This window comes from Erythrolamprus reginae, chromosome 2 (assembly GCF_031021105.1).
Source record: "Erythrolamprus reginae isolate rEryReg1 chromosome 2, rEryReg1.hap1, whole genome shotgun sequence".
Classification (NCBI taxonomy): Eukaryota; Metazoa; Chordata; class Lepidosauria; order Squamata; family Dipsadidae; genus Erythrolamprus; species Erythrolamprus reginae.
The window spans coordinates 291,934,688-291,962,444 of NC_091951.1; the positions used below are offsets into that span (position 1 = coordinate 291,934,688).

The 27,757-nt window shown below is 40.6% G+C and overlaps 1 protein-coding gene and 1 long non-coding RNA gene across 2 annotated transcripts in view; one reads left to right on the forward strand and one right to left on the reverse strand.

Annotated features, from left to right (window-relative positions):
* The window catches only part of SRFBP1 (serum response factor binding protein 1), a 52,751-nt gene extending 25,972 nt beyond the window's left edge, over positions 1-26,779 (reverse strand). The window contains exons 1-3 of the mRNA XM_070742867.1: positions 26,604-26,779; positions 10,285-10,373; positions 359-431 (exon numbers count right to left, since the gene is read on the reverse strand). Of these exons, the coding sequence (XP_070598968.1) occupies positions 359-431; positions 10,285-10,373; positions 26,604-26,732 (291 nt within the window). The 5' untranslated portion in view covers positions 26,733-26,779. The remainder of the gene's footprint in view (positions 1-358; positions 432-10,284; positions 10,374-26,603) is intronic.
* Positions 26,780-27,167: 388 nt separating this feature from the next.
* Positions 27,168-27,757, forward strand: part of LOC139158976 (uncharacterized) — a 37,004-nt gene continuing 36,414 nt past the window's right edge. The window contains exon 1 of the long non-coding RNA XR_011557781.1: positions 27,168-27,343. This is a non-coding gene — a long non-coding RNA (uncharacterized lncRNA). The remainder of the gene's footprint in view (positions 27,344-27,757) is intronic.

The following is a 27,757-nucleotide window of genomic DNA, read 5'->3' on the forward strand; positions in this document are numbered from 1 at the left end:
ACTGTAATGGCCATCCATGCTTTTAAGCAGCAGCCACACTTCACAAAACCGTTTACCTCAAAAATGGAGATTCATAGTAACGTTGGAAAAAAATGTAATTTTGAAACACTTAAAATCAAACGCGAGTATCACCTTGACAATTATACCAATAAACAATGAACACAAATTTACAGTAGTGTCTCATCAAATTTACAGTCTGGTCCTTTCTCAGACATAAATAGACAATTCTGGCAATATACAAGAGCTAAAACCACAAACTCACTTAAATGAAAAAGCTTTGAAAACCAAACGTTTCAAAAGTATATGTAGAATTTAAATTGCATGCAATTTGAGCTGTTTACAATAGGCCTGGCACTACCTTCATGGCATGAATTTCTTCTAGTAATCTCTGCGCACGTCTTTGGTTTTTCAACACTTCATCTTCGGTACCCCTGAAAAAAAAAGGCATGTACTTAATACTGTATTAATGTGTGTAACTATCGTATGCTATCACAAACATTTATCCTCTATGCCACCCACCTTTCTTAAATCATTTAGGGAAATGCTTTGCATTATCTTTGAAGATATGAGAAAGCTGCAACCTTTGTCATGTGGAGTAGTGCTCTGAAAAGCCATGTAATTGGTTTCCAAAACTCTTATCATCTATCGATTAACATATTATTTTACAGGCAATAAAATAAGTTACGTTTAAACTATAAGAATGCTTGATGTTATACACTGTGCATAGCAATACAGGTAGTTCTTGACTTACTATGACAATTGAGTCCAGAATTTGGGTCATTAAAAGTCACGGAGATTGTTAAACCAGTCACTATGTGATATGGCTCAATTTTACATTTTATGGTTATAAATCAAGCCACTGCAGGCATTAAGCAAATTCAGCATATTCAATGGGCATTTTCTACTATTATGATCATAAATGTGAGATGGTTGCCAAGAGCCTGAAATGTAATTACATGACGGCACAGGAGGGCACGGTAGTTTTAATTTCAAGGATGGATCCTAAGTACAGTGATACCTTATCTTACGAACTTAATTCGTTCCGTGACCAGGCTCATAAGATGAAAAGTTTGTAAGACAAAGCAATTTTACCCATAGGAATCAATGTAAAAGAAAATAATGCGTGCAACCCCACCCCAAAAGTCACCCCTTTTGCCTTGCTCCGCTGAGAATCCCCGCCTCTGGACTTCCGTTGCCAGCTGAAGCGCTGGGATTCCCCTGAGGCTCCCCTTGCTGGGAAACCCCACCTCCGGATTACCATTGCCAGCCAAATCCCTTCATTTTTGCTGCTTTGAATCCCAGCGAGGGGAGCCTCAGGGGAATCCCAGCACTTCGGCTGGAAACGGAAGTCCAGAGGCAGGGCATCCCAGCCGAGGTGGCTCGGGTTCATAAGGTGAAAATAGTTCGGAAGAAGAGGCAAAAAAATCTTAAGCACTGGGTTCATATCACAAAGTTTGTATGAAGAGGGGTTCGTAAGACGAGGTATCACTGTACTTTTAAGTGTATTTTAAATTGAAATGGTCATTAAGCAACTGATAATAAGACAAGAATCATCTGTATTTAATTCATTGATTATATGTGATCAAATCTTTATCAACTGTTAGTAGCCACATAGATTTTCCTCCATAGTGATCTGTCCCTAATCTGATCCTTCAGGTCTTCTTGTAATGACTAACTTCAAAAAGACCTAGCTTTTTGAAGTAAAATACAGTGGTACCTCGAGATACGAGTTTAATTCGTTCCGGACCTGGGCTCTTAAGTCGAGCAGCTCTTATCTCGAACGACTTTTCCCCATAGGAATTAATGTAAATAATTTTAATTGGTTCCAGCCCTCAAAAAACTCACAAAGTTAGTCTAAATTATGCAGAAAGACATGTTTTTAATGAAGAAATGTACATGTACATATAAATGAATAATGAAGTTTCTTTCACTTAACTTGTAAACTTTCTTAAACTTTTAAATTTACATATGTTCAACTTCTCTGCCACCCAATCCTGTAGGACAGAGGTCCCCAACCCTTTTTGCACCAGGGACCGGCTTTAAGCGATCAAGAGAGGAATGGGTGAATGAATGGACGGAGGGTGGGAAGGAAGGAAAGAGGGAAGGGACAGGAACAGAGGAAGGAAGCAAGGAAACTTATGAAAGGGGAGAGTAAGAGAGGAATGAGTGAAGGGAGGGAGGGAGGGAAGAAGGTGGGAAGGAGAAAGAAAAGAAGAAATAGAGGAAGGGAAGATAAAAGAGAGAAAGAAAAAGAGCAAGAAAGAAAGCTGCAAGCACCCCCCCGAGCCCCCCAGGCCGGCTGCAACCTTTTAAAACACGTGCGCCACTTTGCAGCTGTCTCCTGAAGCCGAACGCGGAAGTTAGCGTTTGGCTTCAGGAGACAGCTCCTTGGCGCTTGTATCTCGAATTTGGGCTTGTAAGTAGAACAAAAATATCTCTCCCCTCCCAGCTCTTATCTCGAGTTGCTCTTAAGTAGAACAGCTCTTATGTCGGGGTTCCACTGTACTTCACACTTCATCATTTGCGTTTGGAGTAAGAACTTTGGGTGATTTGTTGAACAATCCATTTGATTGTTTCCTTGGCTGTCTATTGCATTCTCAGTAGTCTTCTCCAATACCAAACTTCAAAGCCATCAATACTCTTTCTATCCTGTTTCTTCACAATCTAATATTTGCTTTTATAATGCATCACTTCCATAAACTATCACAATTCTGATCTCTGCAAGAAAAGACACATCTGGTATCTCATTATTTTTCCCAAGGTCTTCATGGCTACTCTACTAAATGCTAATCTGTGGTTTATTTCTTGACTGCTTGTTTATGTTATTGATAATTGATCCTAAAACTCAGAAGATATATTACTTTAGTAGCTTTAAGGTCAATTCTAATGTTTGTTGTTTATTATTATAATTATATTTAAGTTTAGTCCCGTTTTACAACTCTGTTTTTCAACTTTTATCAGTAGAACTTGCAGAAGATTCTGTATTATTGGCTATTGCAGTAGTGTCATCAGCATAGTGCAGATATTTCTTTCTCCAATTTTAATATCATGCTTTGTTTTTCCTTTACTTAATATATATTCAGTATATAGGTTGAATAAATAAGAGGATAATATGCAGCGTGTTCTTATTTCTTTACCAACCTGGAGTCAGTCTGTTTCATTATAGTGATGATGAACCATTTTTTCCTCAGTTGCCAAAAGAGCATGCGCATGCGCTATCGCGCATGTGCGAGTGCCCACACCCATAATTCAATGCCTGTGAAGAATGAAATTAGCTTCTCCCACCCCCTCAGGGGCCCTTGGAAAAGGCCTGTTCCCCAACTTTTGGTGGGCCCAGTAGGCTCGTGTTTCACCCTCCTCACGCTCCAAAGGCTTCTCTGGAGCTATGGGAGGGTAAAAACACTGTCCCCCATTCTTACACAGGCTCTCTGGAAGCCAAAACCGTCTTCCCAAAGTCTCTGTGCAAGCCAAAAATCCGCTTGCCAGTACACACATGCACGTTGGAGCTGAGCTAAGGCAATGGCTCACGTGCCAGCAGACATGGCCCCCACATGCCACCTGTGACACCTGTTCCATAGGTTTGCCATCACTGTTCTAGTCTATTAGGGCTCCCTGGCATATAGATGGGTTTCACATGAAGACAATGAGATGTTCTAGAATTCCCATATTCCTAAGGCCTGATAGACTGACATCAACAGCCTAACATCCTCAATACAATCAATGCCCTGTCAGGTTTCTTTATTGCTGTTCTTTGGCTTTTTCAATTATTCATTATACATTGGTTAAAACCTCTTGTGTTTCTTGTCTTCTCTAAAGCTGTTTTGAAAACCTAGTATTTCTTTTTCCATGCAGGACTTTAATCTACTTTGGATTATCCTCAGTGTTTATTTTACTAGCATGCAAATGACAGTGTTTGTCAGGTATACCCAACTCATAGAGGGGGAATGGCCAGATTGATACCTTAAAAAATAATTATGGGCCACAAAGACATGGCAATCAACTGTTTCACAGCAGCAGAAATAGAACTGACAATGTCTGTGAGGCCTGGAGGTACTCTACAGGGCGGAAGTGATACAACAGTCAAGATTATGGTAATGTTGGGCATGTTTGAATTAGTTACATCAAAGAACATGGTGGGTTGCACAAGGTTGGTTCGTGTGTGACATGTGCCTCATGGGCTATATGGTCAGGCCTAGTGTGTGTGTGAGCGCATTATTCCAAAAGATGCTTTCTTATATAGGCCTAATGACCAGTATCTTGTTCTTTTTGGACTGCTGCCTTCTGGCAGAAGATACAGAACAACTAAAACGCAAACCAAACGTTTTCTGAATAATTTTTATCCCAGAGCTATAATTGCACTTAACAATGTACTAGGGCAGTGATGGCGAACTTATGGCCTGGGTGCCATAGGTGGCATGCGGAGCCATATCTGCTGGCACACGAGCTGTTGCCCTAGCTCAGCTCCAACGTACATGTGTGTGCCAGCCAGCTGATTTTTGGCTTGCACAGAGGCTCTGGGAGGGTGTTTTTGGCTTCCAGAGAGCATTCAGGGGGATGGGGGGAGGGAGCCATTGGAGCCTGGGGAGGGTGAAACACAAGCCTACTGGGCCCACCAGAAGTTGGGAAACAGGCCATTTCCAGCCTCCAGAGAGCCTCTGGGGGTGGGGGAAGCTGTTTTTGCCCTTCCCAGGCATTGAATTAAAGGTGTGGGCACTCACGCATGCGCAACAGCGCATGCCCATGCTCTTTCGGCACCCAAGGGGAAAAAAGTTTGCCATCACTGTACTAGGGGGTCACCATCAGTGAATTGCTGGACAATACTATTTGGTCTGTTGTGTGGATATTAGATGGTTCAGGTGGGAAATTGTGGTGGGTTGAACATGTTCTTTCGGATTGTTATGTATGTTGAGATTGGTCTTTGGCGTCATACAAAATTTCATTGCATGGGTATACTGTGTATATACATACAATGACAATAAAGTATTTCATTATTTATTTAACGTGGATACATACTGTACATGTTTTACATGAAAATATGTCTATAACAGTATATTTAATTATTATGTTTGGGTTGGTTTTAAAGTTATGTAATTTGGCAACACAAAAAACCAAGAATTCACTTTAAATACTTATAAATGCTAAAAGAAGAAGGCGGCCTTAGTATACCAGCGTGGAAAGAATATTATAATGCATCTATCTTAATGTGTGGATTAAAGATTGGATCCAATTAGATAACACTAGATTATTAAATTTGGAAGGCTATGATTTACACTCTGGTTGGCATTCATTTTTATGGCAAGAAAAATCCAAAACTAATAAATATTTTACAAATCATTATATTAGATACTCGCTATTAAGTGTTTGGAAAAAAAATCAAAAGTCAAGAATATAGATGTATCCCGAATTGGTTTTCGCCCTTAGAAGCTTATAGCCCCCCGAATCTCACAAAACTAGGTAAAATAGTTACATATAAACACATAGCTAAAAAGGATGGAAATATCAAGACAAGAGCGGAGCTAGAAAATGAAGGATTTAAATTAGAATGGTGGGAATATTTACAGATCAAATCTAAATATGATAAGGATAAGAGAGATTTAGGAATTGAGAAAGAAAAGATATTGGGCAAATAATTGGTAGGACCTCAGGAAAAAATAATTCAGAAAATATATCGCCACCTACTATCTCAGGATAAGGAAAAGGGAAAAATAAAGACAAACATGAAGAAATGGGAACAAAATTTTGGATACAGTATAGAATTTGATATTTGGCAACAATCACGGGAAAGAAATTTTAAAATGACCTTAGCCACATCTTATAAAGAAAATGGGTTCAAAATGTACTATAGATGGCATATAACCCCCGTACAATTAGCTAGAATTGACAAAAAATGTTCAACATGTTGGAAATGTAAAAGAGAAATTGGCTCTTATTACCATCTTTGGTGGAAGTGTGAAAAAGCAAAATACAGTGGTACCTCAAGATACGAACCCCTCGTCTTACGAACAACTCGTGATACGAACCCGGGGTTCAGAAAAAATTTGCCTCTTCGTACGAACTTTTTTCGTGTTACGAACGCCAAACCTGAACTTCCGGGTTCAGCGTTCGGAGGCTGCTGGAAAACCGCCCGGCTGTTTTAAAAGGTGACAGCCGGTGGCGGGACTTCTTTCCGGGTTCGGGAGGCCACTTTGGGGTTTTGTCTGGGAGAGAGGGCAGGAGGTCCGGCGCTGGGGGAGGGAGTCAGGAAGGTCCTCCTGCTCTCCCCCCCCAGCAAAAAACACAAAGACGGTCTGACAGGCAGGGCAGCTTGGAGCAAAGGGAGTCTGAAACCGCCGGCGGCTTCAGTTTCCCATTGCTCCGCGGGCGGCGGCTGACAGCCTTTGTATTTTTGGCTGGGGGGGAAGCAGGAGGCGCAGGATCGGCGGGCGTGGGGCGAGGCAGCAGGTCTGCATCCTGGGCGGGCGGCGGGTGAGGAGGCGCGGCCGAGCGGGCCAGCGAGGGTGCATCCAACTTGAGGGGCTGGCGGGAGGAAAGCGAATGCCACGGGGCTGGGCTCGGCTCCCCCCTCGGCTCCCCCCCTTACCAGCCCCTCCGCGGAAGGCTCCATTCTGTTCCCTGAATGGAGACCGTCGGCCGCTCAATCGGGCCGGCAGGGAACAGAATGGAGCCTTCCGCGACGGGGCTGGTAAGGGGGGGAGCCGAGCCCAGCCCCGTGACATTCGCTTTCCTCCCGCCCGCAGCCGAGACTGATTGTGGGCTCCTTCGCAACCTCGGAGAGCTTCCAGGGCATGAAAGCTCACGAAAACCAGGAAGCTCTCCGAGGTCGGGAAGGAGCCCACGATCAGTCGGCTGCGGGCGGGAGGAAAGCGAATGCCACGGGGCTGGGCTCGGCTCCCCCCTCGGCTCCCCCCCTTACCAGCCCCGCCGCGGAAGGCTCCATTCTGTTCCCTGAATGGAGACCGCCGGCTGCTCAATCGGGCCGGCAGGGAACAGAATGGAGCCTTCCGCGGCGGGGCTGGTAAGGGGGGGAGCCGAGCCCAGTCCCGTGACATTCGCTTTCCTCCCGCCCGCAGCCGAGACTGATCGTGGGCTCCTTCGCAACCTCGGAGAGCTTCCAGGGCATGAAAGCTCACGAAAACCAGGAAGCTCTCTGAGGTCGCGAAGGAGCCCACGATCAGTCTCAGCTGTGGGCGGGAGGAAAGCGAATGCCACGGGGCTGGGCTCGGCTCCCCCCTCGGCTCCCCCCCTTACCAGCCCCGCCGCAGAAGGCTCCATTCTGTTCCCTGAATGGAGACCGCCGGCCACTCAATCGGGCCAGCAGGGAACAGAATGGAGCCTTCTGCGGCGGGGCTGGTAAGAGGGGGAGCCGAGGGGGGAGCCGAGGCAAGCCACGTGGCATTCGCTTTCCTCCCGCCCGCAGCCGACTGATTGTGGACTCCTTCGCAACCCCGGAGAGCTTCCTGGGCATGAAAGCTCACGAAAACCAGGAAGCTCTCCGAGGTCGGGAAGGAGCCCACGATCAGTCGGCTGCGGGTGGGAGGAAGGCGAATCCCCCGTGGGCTCCGTTACATCTTCCGCTGCCAGCCAGGCCATGCTGGCGGCAGCAGAACAATCACCTTCCTCCCGCCCGCAGCCGACTGACCGTGGGCTCCTTCCCGAGCTCCCTTCCTGAGCCTCCCGTTCTCTCTCCCCCCCCTCGCCCCTTCGCCTCCCTGTGTTCCTAGGAGAAGTGCTGGGGATTGAGGCAAGACAGACCTTCTGCTCCTCACCAGCACTTCTCCTAGGAACACAGGGGGGCAAAGGGGCGAGGGGGCGGAGAGAGAACGGGAAGCTCAGCATTCCGTCAGCCGCAGCGCTGGCTGACAACTTTTCTTTTTAGCACTGGGCAGGAGCTGACTTGCCTCCCCAGTGCTAAAAAGAAAAGTTGACAGCCAGCGCTGCGACTGACGGAATGCTGAGCCTCCCGTTCTCCCCCCCACCTTGCCCCTTCCGGTTTCGGCGTTCGGGAGACCGCTGGGTTCCCAGCTGTCTCCGAACGCCAAACACCAAAGCCGAACTTCCGCGTTCGGCTTCAGGAGACAGCTGGGAAGCGGCGCGGCTCTTTTAAAAGGTGACAGCCGGCCTGGGGGGCTTCCCAGCACCCCCCGAACCCCGAACCCGGGTTCAGGGGGGTGCTGGGAAGCCCCCCAGGCCGGCTGTCACCTTTTAAAACAGCCGCGCGGCTTCCCAGCAGTCGCCGAAAGCCGTTTTTCTGCGGGGGGGTTTTTGGTTGCACGGATTAATTGACTTTACATTGTTTCCTATGGGAAACAATGTTTCGTCTTATGAACCTTTCGTCTTACGAACCTCCCCCCGGCACCAATTAAGTTCGTATCTTAAGGTACCACTGTACTTTTGGAATGTAATTACAAATTGTTTGGAAGAAATTTTAGGCATCAAAATAGAAAAAAAAAACAGAAGGTTTTTTTGCTGGGAATATTTCAGCAAAAACTAGAAAAGCATCAAATATATTTGACTATTCACATAACTACAGCGGCTAGGTTAATATATGCCCAATATTGGAAGAATGAAGCAATTCCTCAGGAGGAAGATATCATAGAAAAGGTTATAGCATGTGCAAAAATGGATAAGTTAACGTTAGAAATTAAAAATAAAGAAGAATGGTTAGTGTACAACTGAATAACATTTAATTGACAAAGCCATCGCCTGGTAATAGAATTTATTGTTAATATAAAGGTATAAGATTTTTTAAATAATTTAAGATGTGTATTTTTTTCAAAACTGGTGTATATAAATAATTTAATAGAGCTATAATAGAAATGTTACTATAGTTGGAACCATTTTTCCTATAGGATGTGCTACAAATTTGTCCAAATACTGTTGTTGTTTTTTAAATGTCTTTGTGTCATTTTATGTATTGTATGTATATAAATAAAGATAAACTTTAATTTAAAAAAAAGTTATGTAATTGTACTTGCTTTGCTAAGTTTTAGATGGTTCTATGACTTTAAGGACCAATCAATAGTTTTATTTACAATATTATCAGAAGTATCTCCAAATTTAATTTTATATTCATGGTCCCAATTTAGAACTCATCTGCTTGAATAGAATGTTATTTTCACTGGAAACGTATGAATCTTTTTAACCTGGATGAGATCAGTTAACTGCTAGAGATGTGTTTCTCAAAAGACAACCATATTCATATGATGTTGTGTTCTACTATAATGTCTCCCTTTGAAGCAGAAGTTATTTTATGTATTAAATTTATTGTGATTCTTGCTAGGCATGTTCTTTTGAAATATATTCCAAGTGTTTGGAAATGGAGTTCTTCTAAAGTAAGCCTACTAATAGCCTACTATTCTTTAAAGATTTTCATACTGTAAAATCAGGGGTAAGAAATCTTTTTTTAAAACATTTTTAAAAAATACATGATTTCATGTAATGTCACTTACGGCCATTATTAATTTTTTATAAGTTATGCTTTCATGTAGACCACCCACCACCCCACTCTTTGTTAGAACAAAATCCATAAAACCAATCTCCTTCAAAACATAATTCAGAGAAACACTTTATTATATATACAAAAAATCAGGGAATCCAATTTTAAAACACATCATTAATCTTTGACCACATAAAGTAATGCTGTATCCTTCAGTTGGACCATGAGAGCAGATCAGGCAGATCAGAGACTGTAAGTGAACAAATTTCACTGAACCGAAATTAAAATCCTACACTGTCTTTTCAAAAATATAGCAATCTTTTCTTTACTGTACTCCATATTTGGTAAATTGATAATTCTTCATACAATGAAATTCTTTGGCATATAATTCAAAATTACACTCACGTTTTTGAAATAATTCTGCTCTTTGAAATGCCATATCAATTTATAGATACTGAACTAGTACAGAGCAAATGTGAGGTATGTCCATATCATTAATGCCTCTGTTCGTTTCTTACTTCCAGCATAGGCTGACTGATAGCCAATTCTTTTCAACAACAAAAAAGCAAGGTACAACTTTGAGAACTGTTACATTTAACCATTTACATTAAAGAAAACCCATCCACATAGGAAGGAGAAAAATATGACTATCAGTATCATAAAATAGGGTTTCAGGTACTATAATTTAAATTTTAAAAGCATACAAAACATGAGGACATGTTTGCCTTGAATTAGCCTTCTTCCAATACAGCAGCTTATACATGGTCAGAAATCAGACACAATTATATTTAGCCCATTTAGTCTATACAAAATCATAGAAGTATAAAAAATGTATTAGAAAAGCTTACTTTTTTCCCTTCAGTTTAGCAATATGCCTAGTTAGTTTCCGAATTGTTAAAACTCTGATTTTCTTCACCTCTTTTCTCATCTTAACAACCTATGAATGAGAAGGGGAGGAAGAGGGGTATTATAATCCATATCCTTTACAGTAGAATTCTAGTTTACCACAGGGTAAACTAAGCAAAATTTTCATGTAATGTTTTCATTGAAGTCAAAAAGTTTCTCCAAAATTGTCAGATAATTAAGAAATACAGGTAGACCTTGGTTAACAATGATTACCTGGGAGCGAAATTTTCATTATTAAATGATGCAGTTATAAAGCAATGCTACATGATTGCATCGCTTAAGCAATGGCAATCTCAGAATAATTTGGCATGGAAAACGGGCCATTTTTTAAAAAATTACACATTACATTTCATAATTTTCTAATGGATGTAATTGTTTCCAAAATTATTACTGTTTCAGTAGTTAGATCTTGTCCATCCAACAAAAATTACTATGTATATTACAAAGTTGCCCAAATCAGTATTTAATAGTAAAATATTAGGTGGCAAGTATAATATAATTCATATATGAAAAACCAAAATCCTCCCACATTAATTGGTAATTATATTTTCTATAAAGATATTCTTGGAATCATAGGGTATAGAAAAATTTTTCTAAACAAAGAATATATTTTCTGAAAATATTGTTCCACGTATATAAATTTGAATTTCCCCAGAATATAAATTAATCTCTTATTTTGAGAGCATTCATCTTTTCCCAAATTTTAATGAGGAGTTTAATGACTTCCATCTATCAATATGTGAAAAAATCGTTTTATCAATTGTTACTGAATTATATCCTTTGGTACACACATACCTAAATACATACGTAAATATGTAATAGATCAGTACAAATACAAATTGATATTCTTTAAATGAATGGATAACTCAAATTTAACTTATTGGTATCAATTTTGATTGACTGAGAGATTCCTGCTGTTTTGCCAAATCATCTATCTTTTTCATCAAAACTAAGGGACAGTACTTTAACTTCTATTCTTGATAACCAAACTTTTGAAGGAGTTCCTAATATATAATGGATATAAGGAAATTTGAATTGTCATTAGAAGGGAATGCATAACTGATATCTGTTAAGTACACTTTTAGAAAAGAGAAGGTAAACTATTTTATTTTGAAATGAATGAGTCTATTGAGCCAGCCACCTTGATCGGTCTTCCATAAAGCAACGAAAACACAGGTCTCAAGTTCTATTCCTGCAAGAGTAATTAGTAAATTTCGAGTGAAAAAAGGAATTAAATATATGGTTCCCATTTCCCCTCCTCACACACAAAAAAGTGGAAATACAGTCACTTTATAAAATCATGATCTGGAAACTATGAGCAAGCCACTAAAGGCTCTATGCCAAACATCTGTGAAATGCCACTCCAAAAACAAGAATTCTTAGCCATGCTCACAGAGAAAATTCACAATGATACAATTGCAGCAATTGAAAAAGGCACTAAATTGAGAGGACTCCTATATTTCAGGTACCAGCCTGGAAATCCTGTATTTTAGGGGCATGAGTTGTATTCCTAATGTTGTTTGGTTTTGAAAAGGTGAATTAAATATAGGGCAATGGCACCTCAAGTAAAATTTGATTTTAAAGAGGAAATAAAACTTATAAAAATTCTTAAGAAGTTAACTGCCTGGTAGAAAGGTAGTTTACATTTTCAAAACTCTAAGCCATAAATACACAATCTGTTCCAAGATGGCTATTTCACATTACCCAATACTTTCTTAATATAAACTGGAAGCACTCTTTTTAAAAGAATCTTCTTACAAAGTGCACATTGAAATAAATTATCCCTGTAATAGTAAATACTTGTTTTTAAATATTATTCCTGATTATGTTTAAGGAAATAAGTTCAAACCCACATAACTTCAATAAATAAACTTGTATAAAAAGGAAAAATATTTTATTTAGAAGCTTACTTGTCTATTTTAGGTATGGATATGAAAATGGAGTTTATTTATAAAAAGTATCTACGGTAAATTAAATTGGGGTTCTCATTACAGGTTTTTGGCCAAGCTTTAAAAGCTTTCCATCAAGTATTCCGGTCAACAAGATTCACTTCCTACCAAGTTTTCTATCATATTTTGCCCACTCATCCATGTTTCACATCATGCATTAAAACAACCTGGTGTTTCAACTTTTTTAAAAGTCAGACTTAGTCAAATGTCTCCTGACATTGAATTTTGGCATGTAATCAACAGTTAAACAAGTACAGCTCTTATCCTCACATAATGTCCATGACATGAATAGCTGTACCAACTGTATTTCTGCATAGTATGTAGCTGTTTAAATATTCAAAGTCACCGTGAATAAAATGTCAAAAGCTTACATCTAGAGGAAAGAAATACACCAACTATATTGCACAGAGATTTTAGTTGCTGTGAGTGAAAAGCTCAAACTATAATAAGTAAAAGTAACAACAACCTAGCATATACAAAAACCTACAATTTAAAGAATAACAGCAGATCATTATGCACTAAAACATATATATTTAACTTCCTATCCAATATTTACTCCTTCTAGAACACTATGTGGAAGAAGAGTATATTTTTAGTAACTAATTCAACCAAAAGCAAATTCTAACTGCTGATCATGAACATAAAAATGCCAACCTAGAGGAATCCAAAGGGCTATTTAGTCTCACACTCTCTTCCTGCCTTGATCAAGCAAGTCACTAAGGCAACAGCACCTTCTTGGTCATGTTCTACACCATCTAATATTCAGAGACATTCTGCCTCTAATTACAAAGAGAAGAAGAGAACAATTCGCAGCATGTTGGATAGATTCAATTACAGTGACAAAGGATGCAAAACTAGAAGATCTGAAGGACCAGGTTGGGGACAGACCACACACCTGTGTGGTTTGCAATAGTTTACACTGACTTGATGATACATAATCAATCAATTATAGGGCATGGCAGCAGGGGAATTGTCACTATGATATAGCCATAAATCATCTTTTACTCTATTTTTCAAATTCTGTTTTCTAATTCAGTCTGGTGATTTCCACGTATTATATGTAACCACTAGGTTTGTGACATTATACTATATTTCAATTTCAAATTCCTCTTATAAAATTTTCTTACTCAGCCAAAAATACATTCTATACAACTTAAAAAATAATCAGTTTCTTGAGAATCAAATATACTCTCCATTTTTCTCTTGCACAGAAAAACAAATAAATAAGTAAAATAAATAAACACACAATACACTAGAACGGCAAATATTTAATAATTACACTAAGAGCAACCCTACTATATTTTTTAAAAATAAAAAGTGTCTAGGACAGTGATGGCGAAGCTTTTTTTCCTTCGGTGATGAAAAAGTATGGGCGTGTGCTTTCGCGCATGCGCGAGTGCTCACATCCAATAATTCAATGCGTTGGGAGGCGAAAACAGCTTCCGCCGCCGCCTGGAGGCTCTCTGCGCGTGCACACACACACAGTGGTACCTCTACTTAAGAACGCCTCTACTTAAGAACTTTTCTAGATAAGAACCGGGTGTTCAAGATTTTTTTGCCTCTTCTTAAGAACCATTTTCTACTCAAGAACCCGAGCCTGGAAAAATTTCCAGGAAATTTGAGAGTGGCACGAAGGCCCAGCCAGTTTCCAGCCATTCCCCCTTTAATCCTGGCCATCTCAGACTTTTTTGGGCTTCCAGAGGAGACTTTTGGTGGCGCTTAAGGAGGCTTTGGCAGCCCAGAGCGAACGAAGCGTTTTCCTTTCTCTAGGCGCTTGTAGACAGAATAAACCACTTCACTGTGGTGACTCCCTCATGCTGCCTCCCACACACACGGCGCGAGGTTACCTCCTGGAGCATCTGGGCGTGGAAAGGCAAAAGGAGGCATTTTGCCCCGGCCGAATCAACTCGGCTTCAGCCAAACCAAGGAATCACCACAGTGAAGGAAAGGTGCTGGCTACAAAGCAAGCGAGCGAAAGAAGAGGGGAGCCCTTCAGCATGGGAAGGAAGAGGAAGCAGTTAACAGCAGCAACAGCCACTGCCTTTCGGTCAAAAAAGCGGGAGGTTCCCCCGTCTCGCCCGCCTGGGTTTCTCTCTCTGGCGCAGTGTATGGGAGGCAGCTTCACGCTGGGTATATGGGAAGCGGGTGCTCCTCCTCGCCACCTCAGAGTCTTTTTAAGCCTTAACGTTTTGGATTTTTTTTTATTCCCCTCAGCTCACCTTCTTCCTTCAGCAGCAACCGTCGTCCTCCTCTTCTTCCTCCTCCTCCTCCCACCCAAATTCTGAGCTTTTCTTTCCTAATGGGTTTGCAAGCATTATTTGCTTTTACATTGGTTCCTATGGGGAAAATTGATTCTAAAGAACTTTTCTACTTAAGAACCTGGTCATGGAACAAATGAAGTTCTTAAGTAGAGGTACCATCCATTTGACTTTCTGTTGAAAAGGAAGGCTCCCTTCCTTTTCACTTGTCAGCAAAAATATGTAACCACACACACACACACATAATTTTTTAATATTTTTAATATTAAAATATAAATTATATTTTAAAAACCATCTCTGAATCATGTCCAAATTTTATACATTGTAAAGACCTTGTATGGGGTGGCAAATATTGGAAAGAAATATTGCATTAGAATAAAATGTTATGCTTGGCTGCATTGGGGGTTTGTTTTTAAGTTGAACAGAGAAAAGACATCCAATTTAAGCTAACCCACAGCCAAAAATGTAAGATGTTATTTGGAAAGTTTGACCAAATGGGGAAAAAGATCTTAATAAAGGTATAAATAGTTTAAGCCACTATGGAATAAAAATATGACAAGTGTTATCAAGTTAAGTCATCTCTCCCATATCAGAATTTTTGTCTTTAAAACCAAGCTAAAATTCCCAAAATCTAGGAAAATTTCACAGTAGTATTAATCTAATAGGTATATAATAACAATGAATGTTAGTTGGTCATAATGTAAAACAAAGTTGCAGTCTTAAGTGCATGCATATCAGTGAGCTGCTCTTCTGGTTTACGGTGCTCCCACACATGCAAAGACCACCTGGCAGGCATGGGTGTGCAGGAAGCCAGAAGAGCAACAGGAGACGGCTAGCATGCCCGGAGAATTAGCTCTGCATGCCACTTCCAGCACATGTGCCATAGGTTCACCATCACTGGACTAGGCCATAACTTTTATTTTCTAAAGCAGAGCCAAGATTGAAAGTGAATGTTCCCCCATCCACCTCCTGGAGATCAGCAGTGAAACTTATCTTGACCTGTATTCTTACCTGAAATGGAATTTTCCCTACAGCACCAGCTTCATCCATCTGGTAATCAGTAATACACATTCCACTTTAGTGTAAGTTTAAAATAGGCTTAGTTGTAATTTTCAAAACAATTCAAAAATTTGTTCAAAAAATAGTACTCAGTGTCCCCCAAATACAGTGGTACCTCATCTTACGAACGCCTCTTCTAACGCACTTTTCAAGATACGAACCTGGTGTTTAAGATTTTTTTGCCTCTTCTTCCGAACTATTTTCACCTTACGAACCCAAGCAGCTGCTGCTGGGATGAAGGGGTTTCTTTTTTTCCCTTTTTGAAGAAAGAAAAGGGAGGGGCAGCTTGGAGGAGTAAAGATTTTGCATGCTTGCAAAGGCACTGAAACGTGTCTTTTTAAGAAAAGGGAGGGGCAGCTTGGAGGAGTAAAGATTTTGCATGCTTGCAAAGGCACTGAAACTGTGTCTTTTTAAGAAAGAAAAGGGAGGGGCGCCCCCTTGCCTTACTTACTTCCCACTCACCCTTTAGCCTAGCCTTGCTTCTTCTACCCGTCCCCTTTAGCTGCTCCTCCCTGCCCTCTGTTCGCCTCCCTTCTAAAGTTTGGGATTTTCCTGAAGGATTTGCACGCATTATTTGCTTTTACATTGATTCCTATGGGAAACATTGTTTCATCTTACGAACTTTTCACCTTACGAACCTCCTCCTGGAACCAATTAAGTTCGTATGATGAGGTACCACTGTACCATCAAATGTTTGCTTGTTAAACTCTTAAGTGAAAATGTTTCACCGAAGCCCTACATGGCATCGGACCGGATTACTAGTGGGACCGCCTCCTGCTGCATGAGCCCCAGCGACCTGTCAGGTCCCACAGAGTTGGCCTTCTCCGGGTCCCGTCAACTAGACAATGCTGCTTGGCGGGGCCTAGGGGAAGAGCATTTTTCTATGGGGGGCCTGGCCCTCTGGAGCCAACTCTTCCCAGAGATTCGTACTGCCCCCACCCTCCTTGCCTTCCGCAATAACTTGAAGACCCATTTGTGCCTACAGGCTTGGGGGCACTAGATAACTAGCCCCTGGCCAATGAATGGAATGCATGCTTGATTGTATGAATGAGAATAATTGTGTTTTAACAAATTTGAATTTTAGACTAGTTAATTTATATTAATATTGGATTTAGGACATTGTTACTGTTTTTATATGTTGTAAGCCACCCCAAGTCCTCGGAGAGGGGCAGCATATAAATCAAATAAATAAATAAATAGATAGATAGACAGACAGACAGACAGACAGACAGACAGACAAACAAACAAATAAATTCTGGTCACCAAAGTATTCGGGTTAGGGACTGATGATGGCATAGGACATATCTTTGAAATACTATATTGAGGTTACACAATTGAATTGAAAATTCTTATTCCAATATACACAATTAGAATCTTCCAATATAAAGACCCCTTTTGATTTTGACACCTAATGGTTACATTCCTCAGCCACAGTATGGAAGATGTTTGCAATTTCCTCCTTTCTTCTTTCTTCCCTCTGCCTGCCTTCCATTCCAATTTGTGTACTCTGTGTTTGTATTTTTTAAAATTCAAGTACCAACCTGGGCTTGATCTTGTTTAAATTTCAAAGACAAATGGCTGTTATACTGAACACTGAGCTAAATGCCCAGGCACTGGAAGAAAGTTAAGTGGGAAGATTACATGAATCCCAATAATATTGTTTACCTTTAGAAAAACATTTGGGGATGAAATATAAAAGTTTATTTATTCCAATTAGAAAACCATGAATTAAGTGTATTTTGAATACTAAACTAATTAATAGTCCAGAGGCCAAACTTAAAGCAAATCAGAACAATCTTTTGATGGCAAAGAGCCAGATGCAAAGGGAGAGGGAGCTTGTAGAAGGAATAATTACACACAGGAGTTCAGGATTGGTTACACTGAATTAGAGAGATATCTGTGGTGACAGATCTGAATAATAATCATAGATCAACTGTGCCAGATGCCTTTTAAATTCATACTTGACACCTGTAGATAAATCAGTATAGAATAAGCATCATTTTCATCACAGCTATTCTAAAAACATTTTAAATATAGTCTACAGCAAGTTCCCATGACCTAGCTTGCATATTTTAATTCTGCACCGGCCAAGTAAGAAGCCACATGTTTTATTTTTGTCAACTTCTAGTTAGCCTACGTGGCCCAGCCACACACATTTTATACAAACTGCTCAGAGTTAAAGAGTTGGATAGGGATAATATTCTGCGACACACACTCATTTAACGATTTTAACATTTAGCAAATATGCCTAACTGTGCTTGCATTTTCAACTTTAAATTTGCTTTTGCTGAAAGCAAATATGCCTGAAATGTTGATCACAATTTGACTTTAATGTTCTGATGCTGATGATGTGGCAATCTGACCTTGAAGGAGAGCTGCTGGAAAGATTCCTAGGACAAAATGCTGTTTGCCTGAATTCCATCTGAGATCCTGAGCTTGGAAATTTCATAATCTTTAAAGAAAGATTGCTTACAACATTGACATTATTTTTCAGACAATGAAAAAAAAAAAGCATGGTTCAATTCAGTACAGAAATTCTTACTAATAAACTTACATTCGTAATTATAAACTTATTAGTGGTATTACCAAAGAATCAAAACAGGACTGAGAGAAGAGAATAGTTTCTTTCCAATATTTTACTTTTAAGTTATGCATAAGAGCCATTGTAATGTAATTGTTAAAAGTAGAGAGCCAAGTTCTAATTACCACTTTAGCAGAGAAATTATCAGAATGACTTTGGGCCAATCATTCACACTCTGCCTTAGATTTGGAAATTGAAAAATGTCTGTCTACCAGCCGGGGTGGGTTCTACTTACCTTCCCCACCTATTTGCATTGCGATAGAAGTGCACGCTTTTGCATGCCAAAGTTTGCTAATCCCATTAAAAACAGGAAAGAAGAGAAAGAAGGCTGTTTATTTATAAATCTACAATGTATAAATCCATTTGACTTTCAAGTTCCAGAATGTATTTAAATTAACAATGAATGTAGACCTGTCCTTGGAAAGGGTGAAAGAATGAATGACCCATTAAAAAAAAAAGTTCAAGAAAGACTTTCAGAAAAAATAACTGGGTTGTGAGAAAGAAAAAAATTGTAAGGAAAGAAATTCAAAATAGCTTTGAAGCTGCTTGGGTGTAAAATGGAGCAGACAGAAAATCTTTCAAGATTCTATGATGGATGGAGGGTGAGTGAGTGAGTGAGTGAGTGAGTGAGTGAGAGAGAGAGATTGAGAGATTAATTATTGAAACAGTGGCCAAGTCTATTTCTTGACCTTGCATACACTGACATAAATACAAGGAACAGAGTTATTAGGTAAGTAACATTCCAATTTTTAAAACTTTTCTTCTGCCAGATTTAAAGCCAGGAAAAGAGGGCCATGTAACTATATAGAGACAACAAAACAAGTAGCAATTAGCAAAGCAAATGCTGTGATAGTCATAAATTATAGATAATATCTACAGTTGTGACATTTTTGCTCTTAGTTTCTATTTACTTCAATTCTAAAAAGTATACACAAACCATGTAGACCAAAAATGCGCAACTTCCATATTATAAAGCCCTTTTTATAAAATCACTAAAAACAAACACAGTTAATTTCACGCCCTTATTGATTAGAAAGTTGATTTCTCTTGTACCTATGCTTTAGGCATAAAAAGAGGAGCAGTAATAAGGAATAAGACATCCTTACAAATAAATTTAACAAGGATACACAGATGCCTAGACTCAAACCAATGAGTTGAATGCCTTCATACTCCTAGATAAAAGAAAGAACTATGACTATTGGCTAGAGAACCTGTGTACTCAGGATTGTGATTTTTTAAAAACAACTTCAAGTCAAGAACCTTCAAACTGTCTCTACATAGTTGCAAATGACCTTAGGAGCTACAGCAGAACTCTAAAAATATACACCTCAAAAGATTGGTCTTTGTTAAAATTGTTTGCTCTATCTTTTTCTTCTGTAGATTTTGATATACTCTTGGCAATAAGAAAATAGACTATGAAAATACAGTGACATCAAATAGATATAATTTAAGAGTTGTTTTTAAAAATATATTTACTTAACAAGTTATAGGAATAAGAGACTGCTTCTGAGTAAAGTTCCTGTGATTAGATGGGTAAGGAAGTGATAGTGTAACAAAGAGAGAAACAAGGAAATTAAATCTTATCGGAACTTGGAAATAAGAAGTAAAAACAAATAACATGAACTATGAGGTTTCAGAATTCAGTTCATACTGAAGCTAGCAAGATAGGTATCAGGACTACTCAAAATGCAACATGCTGTTCTATAACCGCTAAGTACACTCCAATCTTATTGCTGCGGAATGAAAAACAAAAAGTCTGTTAACCTCAATGAACTGTGAGGAAAAACTTTTGAGCTTTAAACCAGAGAAATGACCTTCAGATCTTTCTGGAGTTATAACCATTCATTGAGACCATTTGAAAACACAGTGGCACTGAGCAAAGAAACTTATCACTGGTCCCCAAAATGACAGGCATCACAGCCTGCCCACATTTCTGGCTGCAGGGGAACTTTAAATCCAATCCATCCACCTATTCCCCCGCTTCAAGGCCCGTTCGTTCGGCCCCTCCAGTCTGTGGTCACTGTTGTTCTAGTTGACCTTTTCCATTTTGTTGCTCCTATTGCTGGCCAAGACCTTTGCAAGACAGCTGCTGGATGCACAAAACTTTCTTCCCAAAGTTGCACATGGTGTTTTCCTCACGAGGCCTGAGGAAGAAGGCCTCACGTGGCCAACACCTGGCTTATATTTTATCCTTATATTTAATACCAGCTCAAACACGTCTCATCAACAGTGGGATGAAGGTCCACAGGGAAAAATGCTGGACAGCAGGGGTCTGGAGTGCAGGGAGATGATGACTGACTGGGTCTGGACTAGGAAAGCTCAGGTTTTCCAGTTTTGCATCACACTGCTGTGGCTGTGGTTTCACACTATGGCTCCGGGGCTTCTTGCAACACCAGAATCACAAAACAAGCAACCTACAGCTGCAGTTTTGGGGCTGCTGTCTATCCTAGAAGATATGGTGCAACCAAAAGAGGAGAAATAGGGGATATAGGTCTGGGGAGGGGGGTGGTTGAGGTAATCCTTTGAAAAGTGTTCGGAAACTTCAGATCGTGCAGAATGCAGCTGCGAGAGCAATCATGGGTTTCCCAAGGCATGCCCCATGTTACACCAACACTCCGCAGTCTGCATTGGTTGCCGATCAATTTCCGGTCACAATTCAAATTGTTGGTTATGACCTTCATGGCATCGGACCAGAATATCTCCGGGACCGCCTTCTGCCAGCGACCGGTTAGGTCCCACAGAGTTGGCCTTCGCCGGGTACCGTCGACTAAGCAATGTCGTTTGGTGGGACCCAGGAGAAGAGCCTTCTCTGTGGCGGCCCCGACCCTCTGGAACCAGCTCTCCCCAGATATCAGAGTTGCCCCCATCCTCCTTGCCTTTCGCAAGCTCCTTAAAACCTACCTCTGTCGTCAGGCATGGGGGAATTGAAATTTCTCTTCCCCCTAGGCTTATAGAATTTATACCTGGTATGCTTGTATGTATGAGTGGTTTTTTAAATTGGGGTTTTTTAGATCGTTTTTAATATTAGATTTGTTTACATTGTCTTTTTATATTGTTGTTAGCCGCCCTGAATCTTTGGAGAGGGGCGGCATACAAATCTAATAAATAAATAAATAAATAAATAAATAAATAAATAAATAAATAAATAAACAAACAAACAAACAAACAAACAAACAAGAAAAAGATTAGCCATCACTGATATACAGTGATCTCTCGGTTAGCGCGGGGGTTACGTTCCAAGACCTCCCGCGCTAACCGATTTCCGCGTTATACTGGATGCGGAAGTAAAAACCACCATCTGCGCATGTGCGCCATTTTTTTCATGGCCGCACATGCGCAGATGGTGGAGTTTGCGTGTGGGCGGCGGGGAAGACCAAGGGAAGATTCCTTCAGCCGCCCAACAGCTGATCTGCTCCGCAGCGCGGAAGCAGCGAGGAGCCGAAGATGGGGTAAAGGCAAAGGGGAAACCCCATCTTCGGCTCCTCGCTGCTGCCGCGCTGTGGAGCGGATCAGGTGTTGGGCGGCTGAAGGAACCTTCCCTTGGTCTTCCCGCCGCCCAGGCAAAGGGGAAACTCCAAGATCGCTTGCCGCTTTGCAGCTTGGAGCCTTGCTTCGCCTCCTTCGCTGCAATAGGCAAGCGATCTTGAGAAAGAGAGAGAAAGGAGGGCGACTTGCCAGTCCACGCCCCCCTGGATGAACAGCCTCGCATGGCCCCAGCGCCGGGCTCCGCTGTTGCCTCCGCTCCCATTCGGCTCTGCAGCTGAGAGGCCTTCCCGGCAGAGCCCTCCCCAACAGCTCCCGCCGCCAGCGCAAAAAAGAAAACAAAAAGAAATCCCCAAAAGAGGCAGGCACAAAGCGGGGGCACAAGGGGAGCTGCCCGGCAGAGGTTGCTTTTTTTCTTCTCGTGGGCAAGTGGAGGGGGGGAGAGAGAAGGGAGGAAGAGAGTGTGAGAGAGGAAGAAAGAGAGAGAGAAATGATAGAAAAAAGGGGAGAAAAAAGAGAAATGAGAAAATGATTGAAGCATAGTGACAGGAAAGAAAGAGAAAGAGACAGAGAAGTGACTCTTGGTGATGACATATGACGTCATCGGGTGGGAAAAACCGTGGTATAGCAAAAAAACGTGGACTTATTTTTTAATTAATACTTTTTGAAAAACCGCGTTGCAGCGTTTCGCGCTAATCGAGAACGCGCAAATCGAGGGATCACTGTATATCAACTTACAATTCTGATAAAATTATAGAAAAGCATCTATAAAAGAAACAAAGCTGAAGTATTTATTCCGTTCCTAATAATTTCTCAAAACTATAAGATATTTATCTACATCTCCGTCATTTACACAAACGAACAAAGTTATTTAACTTATTTGTAAGAAATATTATACAAGTACTAACAGAAGAGAAGAAATCCATTACTTATTTTGTGCTGCCACCTAGCAATGTTTTCAAGAAATATCTGCAGATGAGTCGACAGAGGCAACACTTCCTAAAATGTATCTCCTTTTGTATCCACTCACTTCAATCTTACATATGTAAATTCAAAAGGATACCTTATTTAAGTAAAAAGAAAATCTTCCGGCTTCTATTAATTTTAACTTTAAAACTGAAGCAAAAACACCTCCAGAATAACCCTTTATCTGAAGTTTAGTGTAATTTTAAAAAAAATCATTAAATTCAATATTGAAAACATACCCATACAGAAAATAGAAATTGCAGCCAGGTTTGAATTACCTATTCTTAATTGAAAATAATTCAAAGCTGATTGTTATTGCTTTTATTTTGCAGCCAAAGAATTTCGCCAAACTTCCAAATTTACTCATGGTAAAATAAAGAGAGCTATTTACACCACCAGCTTGTGTAAATATAATGGAATGCTGATGCCGCACAAATACAAGCAGCACTTCCTTCCCGCAGCTTCCAGCTATGGCAATCCCGGCCTCGGCCCTCTTGTGCAGCGCCCCCGCCCCAACAGCACCATTATTTTGTTCTGGCCGGCAAGGGCTATTCTCCTTTTTGCATGTTTCACCACCTGCAAAGTTGCACATTGCATGTGCCATCTCCTATGCTGGAGATTTCCAGCCGCACCATTAGCCGAACCCATATTCTAGAGCTGTGGTAGTCACAGGACAGGCCTTTTGGTCATCTGGGAGGAGCTCCTGTGCCCAGGTGAAGCAAAGGAGAGGAAAGAAGGAAAGAAGAGGAAAGGAAGGGAAAGAAAGGAAAGAAGGGAAAGAAAGAAAAGGAAAAAAGAAAGAAGGAAAGGAAAAGAAAATGATGAAAGAATGGAAAGAAGGAAAGGAAAGAAGAGAAGGAAAGGAGGAAAGGAAAAGATAGAAGATAAAAGGAAACAAAGAAAAGGTAAAAGAGGAAAGAAAAGGAAAGAAGAGGAAAAAAGATGAGGAAAGGAAAGAAGAAAATGAAGCAGATAGGAAAGGAAGAGAAGAGGAAAGGAAAGGAAAGAGAAGGAGAGAAGGAAAGGAAAGAAGGGGATAGGATAGGAAAGGAAGAAAGGAAAGGAAAAAGAGGAAAGGAGATGAAAGGAAAGGTAAAAGGAAAGAAGGGAAGGAAAAAAGAGGAAAGGAAAGGAAAAGAAAGGAAGAAGAGGAGAGGAAAGAAGGAAAGGAAAAAGAGAAAAGGAAAGAAGAGGAAAGGAAAGAAGAGGAAAGGAAAAGGAGAGGAGAGGGACTAAAACTACAGCTCTGGAATATGAGACTGACTTTCCCAACAGGAGCAAGCTACAGTCAAATAAACTTCAATTATTTTGTAATAATTACTTGAATAATTTTGTTACAATTAAAATAACCTTTAAATATTTTGTTATAATGAAATAAGCACTTATACTTTTGCTACATTAAACAGGTGCATTTCATATTAACCAAATGGAAGTTCTCTGATCATTCTTTTACAAATGTAGTTGTTGTTGTTTTTTTTAAAGAAAATCGTATTAGTGGTCTGCAGGACGTAAAATTATGAATTAAGGCTTTAAAGTTACGAATCTGATGGTCCGCAGCATTTAAATTATGACCTTGTGGTCCCTGAGGTCCAAAAGGTTTGAGGGCCCCTGTGCTAAGTGCGTTCATCAAAAGTAAGGCCAGAATCCAGTTCTGGCCATTGAAGGCTAATTATTTTACACAGTGACCAGCAGGCGTCAGCATCCTCCCTAACCCAAAAAAGTGCTTTTTCAAGGGCAATTAGCTACAATCTCAGTCTCCAGGCAGATGGAAGTTATTACCCACAGGTGACTTACTCCTACCCAGAGTACCAGAAAATGTCCATAGACCAAGAAGGAGAAAGAACAGAAAGCAAGAAGAGGAAAGGGGATGTGAGGAGAGGAAAGGAAAGATAAACAGAAAGAAGGAAAGGGAAGAAAGAGGGAAGGCAAGGAGATGGAAGGAAAATAAAGGAAAGAAGTAAAAAGAGGAAAGGAAAGGAAGAAAAGGAAAGAAGAGAAAAGAGAAGGAAAGAAGGAAAGGAAAATAAAGGAAAGAAGGAAAAGATAGGAAAGGAATAAGAGGAAAGAAAGGAGGAGGGGAGGGACTGCAGGAACAGCTGTGGAATATGCGACTGACTTTCCCAACATGAGCAAGCTACAGTCAAATAACCTTCAATTACTTTGTAATAATGACTTGAATAATTTTGTTACAATTAAACAACCTTTAAAGATTTTATTATGATTAAATAAGCATTTATGATTTTGTTATAATCAAATAAGCATTTATAATTTTGTTATATTAAATAGGTGCATTTCATATTAACAAAATGGAACTTCTCTGATCATTATTCTACAAATGTATTTATCTTTAAAAAAAAATATTAGTGGTCTGCCCCACTTAAAATTATGAATTAGGGTCCCTGGGAATTAAAGTTACAAATCTGGTAGTCTGCGGCACTTAAAATTACAACCTTATGAGGTCCAAAAGGTTGGGGACCCCTTGGCTAAGTGCATTTGTCATAGGCAAGGCCAGAATCCAGTTCCAGCCATTGAAGGCCACTGTAATTATTTTACACAGTGACCAGCAGGAGTCAGCATCCTCCCTAACCCAAAAAAGTGCTGTCTCAAGGGGAGTAGCCAGGCAATGAGCTACAATCTCAGTCTCCAGGCAAATGGAAGTTATTACCCACAGGTGACTTACTCCTACCCAGAGTACCAGAAAATCTCCATAGACCAAGAAGGAGAAAGAAGGGAAGCAAGAAGAGGAAAGGGGATGTGAGAGAAAAAGAAAGATAAACAGAAAGGGAAAGAAGGGAAAGGAAAAGAAGGAAAAGAAGGGAAAGGAAAAAGAATATAAGAAAAGAAGAGAAAGGGGAGGAGAGGAGAAGGAAAGGAGAGGAATGAAAGGGGGAGAGGAGGGACTACAGCTACAGCTCTGGAATATAGGACTGACTTTCCCAACATGAGCAAGTTACAGTCAAATAAACTTCAATTATTTTGTAATAATTACTTAATTACTTGAATAATTTTGTTGCAATTAAACAACCTTTAAAGATTTTATTATGATTAAATAAGCAATTATAATTTCGTTAAATAGGCACATTTCATATTAACAAAATGGAAGTTCTCTGATCATTAAGTAACAAATGTATTTATCTTTTTTTTTTTAAGAAAATCATATTAGTGGCCTGTGGGATTTAAAATTATGAATTAGGATCCATGGGATTTACAGTTACGAATCTGGTGGTCCGCAGCCTTTAAAATTAAAACCTTATGAGGTCCTTGAGGTCCAAAACGTTTGGGGATCCCTGTGCTAAGTGCATTTATCAAAAGCAAGAACAGAATCCAGTTCCAGCCATTGAATGGCAAATTATTTTACACAGTGACCAGCAGGAGTCAGCATCCTTCCTAACCCAAAAAAAGTGCCGCTTCAAGGGGAGTGGCCAGGCAATTAGCTACAATCTCAGTCTCCAGGCAGATGGAAGCTATTACACACGTGTGATTACTACTACTACCCAGAGTACTACCCATAGCTGGCTGGAGAATTCTGCGAGTTGAAGTTCACAAGTCTTAAAAGTTGCTAAGTTTAGGGACCCCCCCCCCCCTTCCATAGACATCCACACTGACCCTATCTAAAATGGCTTGGAAGGGCTACACACTTAGGATTTTCCGCATCCCCTTTCATCCATTGTTACCCTGGAATAACAAACTCTTTCCTCTCCGACCCTTTCCACTCTTTTGGGGACTTTCTCCACCACCACCAAGCCAGCGCGTCCATTAGTTTTACACTTAAGACCTGTGCTATAGTTGAAGCGTATTGAATGGAGAGAAGTCACCCGAACGCCTAAAGACCCATTGAGAAGCAACACCCCTTTCCGCCCACGTTTCGTATCCGAAGTTTTTCTTCCTTGCCAACTCGAAGGACCGCGTTAAACCCCGGAGGCTACCGCCCGGCAATGTGGCCACGGTCCCAGTCGGACGCTTACTTCGTTGTTGAGGTTCAAAACCTGCGCCATGATAGCCACTTCAGAGTCCGCAACCGGCAACAACGAACCAGCTCGGCTTCCTATCCCCCCTGCACTGCAAACGAAAGAACGCGCCTGCGCCCTTTTCATCGGTTCGGCTGCCTGGCCGACGCTCTAGCTTTCTCTCTATGGTTACGAAGAAAGTCACGTGCCTCTAGTACAGGGATGGGCAAACCTGGCTCTTCCTATGACTTGTGGACTTCAACTCCCAGAATTCCTGAGCCAATCATGCTAGCTCAGGAATTCTGGGAATTGAAGTCCACATGTTTGCCTACCCCTGCTCTAGTATATGAGGATTAGAACGTGGTACAGAAGGCGCGTTTGAAATAATTTCTAATATGAAAAATCATAATTTAAGGGAGGCATTTGGAACCAAATTCTGATCAGTTGAACTACGATATACTTGGGTGTCGGAGATAGTAGCATCCTATCCCATGTTAGGTCTGTTATGGGAATGCTATTTGAGCTATACTGGGTTTTCTCAGATTAAATGAATGCAACGTTGCCCAGTTACGGTTATATAGTTGAACCTCTGCAAGCGGTTCGACCTTTGAGTTCTTTTGGGCTTTTTCTAGGCAATATTCTAGAACCCTGGTTCCTAACGTGGGGCCCACGGCCCACAGGGGGGCAATTTCATTTTTAATGGGGGCAATTGGAACCTTGTTTTAAACCTAGCTAATGGCCTTTTAGGCTACCTCCGGGTGAGTAGTTAACTTTTTGAATAATAAGAATTATATGTCATGTGGTGGGGAGGCCTCAGGATTTTAGAGATGGCCAAAACACTGTTCTAGAAGATTCAAGATTCTAGGACATTCTATTTCTAGAAGTGGATTAGGCTGGGCAAGATACATTGAGAATTTTTTTTTAAAGTACCTTTTCTTAACGAAAAAAGAAAAGCCAATATTACTGTGGTTTTGTTTCTGGTCCTAATATGCAAATGTTTGGGCTTCCATAAACAAGGAATGTTTCACTTTGTTCGCAGTCACAAAACCTGACTTTCCTTTGCCTGGCAAAAGAATCAGCTGTAAAGGAAATGCAGTATAACTTAACTATATATAGATGAAAAGCTAACATTAAAGCAATATACTGTAGAATTGTTAAAGAGGTTGTTATGT